Here is a 6,000-nt window from a genome sequence, read left to right as displayed (position 1 = left end):
CGATCGTGGCTCATCCGGACTAGCTCCGCTTGATCAGGCTCATAATTATTGAAAGGGATTGAGAGGAACTTGTTCATTTCCATTTTTTAAACTGATAATAAATAATGTTGACTATTTCTAATCGTATGTTGACAATCTATTTTTCTAATCGGATGTTGACAATTTATTGACTTAGTCAGCCATTCTCAACTCTCTAGATTAATCACGCACACAGTTCTCGCAATCTTCCAAACACAACCAAATCCGTTGACTAGACTTCCTGTTCTCCATCGTATTTTAAAGGTGTCATTCGATCAATTTTTTTTTAAGTGTTAAATTGACTTTTTTGTTAAAATTTGTAGAACTCTAAAAGGCAATACAGCCTGTTAGATTGCAGGCGCAACCAACGTAAATCTAATCGGATGTTGACAAATTGTTGATTTATATCCACATAATTCTTTCAGCCATAATTTTTTTTAAAATTGAAGGTGTTAAATTGAAATTGAATCTTTTGTTATAAGTTGTAGCAACTCTTAAAGGCAACACGGAAGATTTTGTTATAAGTTGTAGCAACTCTTAAAGGCAACACGGAAGATGGCAGGCGCAAGCACCGCAAGTCATCAAGCTTAAGCTTCCATGGTCAAGATGCAGCTCTTTTTTTCTGAGTTCTTGGAAATAGTAGCAGTAACAGCACTCATCGTTCTTGTCCAGTCCTCATCTCCTGGTATGTTTAACAAAGAAATCTTAGTCCGTAATTAAGGTTGACGTGTTGGAAATTCTTCTCTCCTATTTCTTTTCCTTTTCTTCTCCTCTGGTTTTTTCCCACGCGTGTAAACCCGCCGCCGCAGCTCAGCCTGTCCCTTAGTGTCCATGTCTCTTTTACTATATTGTCATCCAATGGGTACTAGAAATTACACCCCGATCCATGACAAAAGTGTTATACAAGATTCTATTAATTTCTTTATTTCAACAATTTATCAAAAATACATATATATACGAAGTCCAAATAGTCTTCTTTTTTTTATTTATCGTCAAAAAAAAAAAAAAGCACATCTTTTTTAAAACCTATTAAAACGGTATTTTATCTATAATTATTTTTATATTTTAGAGTTGTTTTACACAAAATAGCCTCAAGGTAGTGCTCTTTGATCAAAATTGAGTCAAAATAATTCTAAGGTACAACTTATTTAGACTAATTTTGATCAAAGCTAAATGTAGAAGTGTAATCGAACCGAGTCAAGTCAAACTCTTGAATATTTGAATTTGACTCGTTTATAATCGAGTTGAGTTCGAACTTTATTTAACGAATATATTCATGGCTCACGAGTTTATTCGAACTTTTATCGAGCCTAAACGAATTTAATAAATATAAATTTAAATATTCATTAAAAATTAAATTATATATTTAGAGAAAATTATAATATTCTTATTAAAATTTATAATTTTATTCTAATAAATAAATTTAATATATTTGTTTATATGTTTCATAAGTAGAGTGTAACATCTATAAATTCAATATTAAAATTATTATTTTTTATTTAAAAATTAATTTATGAGCTGAACGAACATGTTCATAAGCTAACGAATCGAATATTATGAAGTTTGAACTTGATTTGTTTATCTTAACAAGACTCATTAAACGAGCTCAAGTGAGCGTTTATCGAATAGAACTTCAAATAGCTCATAAGCGGCTTGGTTCATTTATACTCCTAGCTAAATGTAAACTTTTTTTTTAATCAAAACAATTTTAAAATAGATTAAAACAATTTCAAATTGGAGCTGTTTTGGTCAAAACTCCTAGATAAAACTACTTTGATTAAAGAGCTCCAAATAGTTAAGGGTATTTAAGCAAAATATTATTGGTTAAATGGAATTTTTCTTTAATAATGATGATGATGATGATGATGATGATGATGATGATGATGATGATGATAGTAAGGGTGATTTTTTTTATTTTTTCCCTTTAAAATTTATAAATTTATTTTTTAAATTATCTCTTGACCTTAATTACTTAACCTGTAATAGCTCAAAGTGAGAGTCAATTAGTTAGTTAGATAAAAATAATTTCAATCAGTTGGATGATTGGACTGTCAATTGATAGTCATTAAAATCTTTTAGCTAAAACTACTTGACAGTTAAAAAGAATACAAGGCTAGAAAAGAAAGTAGACATATTTAGAGAAATATGCATTTCTAGTTGATACAAATCTGATGTCTCTTGTACCATTAAGAGACGATCAGTTGACGTTCACTAGCCGGTTGAGCGATCATATCTGAAGTGGCGGATAAGCATTTTGAGAAATAAAATTATTTAGTTAGTAAATTTTAAAATATAAATGTTAGTGCATCCTTTAATAGATTTGATTGATTTATGACTTTGGTACAGGAGACACAATGATCCAGAACAGCTCACTTATGAATGACCAGACATTGACATCGACAGGGGAATTGTTCCAACTGGGCTTCTTCAGACTAGATAATAGTTCAGCGAACGGATACGTAGGAATCTGGTATTACAGTCTCAAACCGCAAGAAGGCACCGTAGTATGGATCGCCAATAGAAACAAGTCTGTCAACACATCTATGGCATCCTTCAACCTCACTTCCGAAGGAAATCTAGTCTTATTTGAGGAAGACAGAATAGTTTGGTCCACGGGAACGAGATCCACAAGACTCAATTCTGCACGCTTGCAACTTTTAGATTCTGGAAATCTCGTTCTGAACGACAGCAACTCGATTATATGGCAGAGCTTTGAGCACTCGAACGACAGCAACACACAGCTCCCTGGCATGAAGTTGGGATTTTTCAAACGGACCAAGACATCACGGCGGCAAGTGTCATGGAAAAACTCCACGGATCCTTCTCCAGGAGACTACATACAGATGATTCGTGCTCTACCTATACCTGATTTGGTCACGTTGAACGGATCCGCCAAATACCATCGCGGCGGCCTATGGAATGAATATACAACCATCATCCTTCCATCGACGGCTAGCTCAGCAAGGCCCGTGTTTGTTTTCAACGAGAATGAGACCTACATTACAGTTAATTACACGGCCTCGCCGACGCCGGTGATGTTACGGTCAGTGTTGTGCGCCAATGGAGTCGTCCAGAATTGGATCGTTGACAAGGGTGGCAAAGGAGAGTGGAAAATTATGTGGTCGGTTCCGGAGGACGAGTGCGATGAGTACAACCTCTGCGGCCGCAACAGCGTGTGCACCTGGAACTACTATTCATTCAACTGCAATTGCTTGGACGGGTTCATAAAGATTGTGGAGAACGGAAGCGAAGCCGGGTGCCAGAGGGAGAAACCTTTGAATTGCTCGTCGAACAACCAGTTTTCAAAGGTCCAGAACGTGAAGGTGCCCGACACTGAGAACGCTACAGCACGAGGAAACATGAGTCTCGATGACTGCAAAAATTTGTGCTTGAATAATTACTCCTGCGTGGCGTACGCGGTGATCAGTGGTTTTTATGGATGCATAACTTGGCCTAGTGATCTGTTGGATCTCAGGACTTTTGTCCAGGGAGGAGATGATTTATATATTCGACTGGCAGGTATCTAATTATTCACAGAATTGGATCACCGAAGTACGATTAATAAAACATCTGTCTTTTATTTTCCTTCCAGAACCATCTACAAAGAAGCACGCGTGGGCTGCAATAGTCATTCCGCTGTTAATCGGATTTTTTCTTCTATGTTGTGTTGGCGTACTCGTTTGGAGGAAGAGAAACAGAGCGTCGACCGGATTGCTATTACAGTTGCCAAGTGTAAAGGAAGGTAAGGAATCGGCAATTGTCACTAAGTTTTAGTTTTGTTTGTGAGAATGTAATGTCGATGATCGTGTTAAATTTGTTCTCGCAGGTGACTCGATGACTCGTGATGATGTATCAGAGTCCAGGTTGGTCTCGATCGACTCGAAAGATTCTCCTCTGCATAATACCGATAATGGAGTAGGTGAGTTCCTTCTCTTCTTCCTCGTTGCTCATGCATGCATTGAATTCTTATGCAGTTATTCCTAACGTTTATTTATTAGCTCATTATCTGATTACGGAGTTTAGTTGAAATCTATGTATTTCTTCATTCCTTTCTTAATTTTTGTGTGCCAGGTATGATCAATACATTGGGGTTACTACCTTCCTATGATTTGGGGACAATAAAAACTGCAACAAATAATTTCTCTGACGGAAACAAACTGGGAGAAGGTGGATTTGGTGTTGTTTACATGGTAAGAAGAATTCCAGTATCCCAAAAAGGGGCCAATCTTTTAAACCAACAAATATGAAACAAACAATTCGTTTTTGTCAGGGTCAATTGGAAGATGGAAAAAAGATTGCTGTCAAGAAATTGTCAAGAAACTCCTCACAAGGCCCGAATGAGTTCCAAAATGAACTATCACTCATAGCCAAGTTACAACATAGAAACCTTGTTCGCCTTTTGGGTTGTTGTATCGAAGACACCGAGAGAATTATCATTCTTGAATATATGGAAAACAGGAGCTTAGACACCTTCATTTACGGTAAATATGTTTTTCATAACAAGTTAATTCCATCACATCATAATGGTTAGACATTTATCTTGGTTAATATAGCTAATCGTATGAAAATGACTCCAGATAAAACAAAAAGTTCTTTGCTAAATTGGCAAAAACGTCTTGAGATTATAATTGGGATTGCTCGAGGACTTTTGTATCTTCATCAAGACTCTATCTTGAGAGTCATTCATCGTGATCTTAAGCCAAGTAATATCCTTCTTGATAAGGACATGATTCCAAAGATTTCAGATTTTGGCATTGCAAGAATATTTGAAGGAGATAGAGCTCTTGAGGATGGAACCACTAGACCTATTGGAACATTGTAAGTTAATTCTTCAAGCTACATTTAGTCTCTCGCAAATCATAAATTATTATCATTTTCTAATATAGAATAAAACTAATGCTCAAGTTCTTAAATACAGAGGATATATGGCCCCTGAGTACTCATTATACGGACAATTCTCATTTAAGTCAGACGTATTTAGTTTTGGTGTGATTGTACTAGAAATCTTGAGCGGCAAGAGGAATCGGACATTCGGTCAAACAAATTTCAATTTAAACCTTTTACAGCATGTAAGTTTAACTTAAAAACATGCATAATTTTATCTTCGTAATGGTATAGAACTCAAAATTTTATTTTGAATATGATCACAGGCTTATAAACTTTGGAAGGAAGGTAGATCCTTAGAGATTCTCGATGATGCAGTAGGTTGCTCATGTCCAACAATTGAAATCTTACGTTGCATTCGAATGGCTCTTTTGTGCGTACAAGATAATCATGAAGACAGACCAACAATGACAGAGGTGGTGATGATGTTAGCAAGTGATGAGCAACTTCTAACTCCACTCAAGCAACCTACATTAATATCAACTTATAGTGAAGGAGATTGCTCTACCAAAGAAATGAGTATCACAATCACAAGTCGATGAATTCGGAAACGTGTGTCATTCACTTGTTTGAATATTATTTTATTGTAAACTAATACTTTAATATTTTAAGTTCAAATAAATTATAATTAAATCATGTTTAACTTCCAATAAAATACTATTGGTTGAATTTGAACATGTTCTATATAATTCTATTGGATGTAAGACTATTTCTTATCTAGAAAGAGGGACAAAATTAAGTCCTTTCCAAAAGGAGCACGGATCGTGGACCAGAGGGTTTATTTTAATGGATCCCATCACTTAATAGATATGGTCTATCATAGTCCATCAATTACAATCAATGGACCATCCTCTAATCTACAAATTATGAAACAGAAGATCATGTATGTTCCAAAAGTGCTATTATACGGATTTTAACCTTTAAAGTTTGGTGAAAACCATTCAAATTTAGTCGTTGCCGCAACAGAGCAAGCAACTATTGGTATAAGAAATATCTTTTATAATCGGATGTTCGACAAATTGTTGATTTATCCCGGATCCTCCGAATTAATTGCACGCACATAATATTGACGATAGAATTCACACATATTATTAATGA

At 35.4% G+C, this 6,000-nt stretch overlaps 1 protein-coding gene across 1 annotated transcript; it reads left to right on the top strand.

Moving 5' to 3' along the window:
• Window positions 1-537: 537 nt before the first annotated feature.
• LOC121977732 (receptor-like serine/threonine-protein kinase SD1-7) lies at window positions 538-5,498 on the top strand. Its single transcript, XM_042530169.1, has 9 exons — window positions 538-703; window positions 2,365-3,537; window positions 3,611-3,760; window positions 3,845-3,937; window positions 4,090-4,208; window positions 4,289-4,499; window positions 4,596-4,836; window positions 4,937-5,087; window positions 5,169-5,498. The coding sequence occupies exons 1-9, from the start codon at window positions 616-618 to the stop codon at window positions 5,442-5,444; spliced, it is 2,502 nt and encodes an 833-aa protein (XP_042386103.1). The 5' UTR covers window positions 538-615; the 3' UTR covers window positions 5,445-5,498.
• Window positions 5,499-6,000: the final 502 nt, after the last annotated feature.

This window comes from Zingiber officinale, chromosome 4B (assembly GCF_018446385.1).
Source record: "Zingiber officinale cultivar Zhangliang chromosome 4B, Zo_v1.1, whole genome shotgun sequence".
Lineage (NCBI taxonomy): Eukaryota > Viridiplantae > Streptophyta > Magnoliopsida > Zingiberales > Zingiberaceae > Zingiber > Zingiber officinale.
This window is presented reverse-complemented; position numbering and strand designations above follow the sequence as displayed.

What these genes read in the sequence shown, in the direction of transcription:
- LOC121977732 (XM_042530169.1), top strand. Translation starts at nt 616, where the DNA reads ATGGTCAAGATGCAGCTCTTTTTTTCTGAGTTCTTGGAAATAGTAGCA. An exon ending in TTTATATATTCGACTGGCAG is followed by an intron (nt 3,538 to 3,610) that starts GTATCTAATTAT and finishes TTTTCCTTCCAG; the next exon opens with AACCATCTACAAAGAAGCAC. An exon ending in ACTAGACCTATTGGAACATT is followed by an intron (nt 4,837 to 4,936) that starts GTAAGTTAATTC and finishes TCTTAAATACAG; the next exon opens with AGGATATATGGCCCCTGAGT.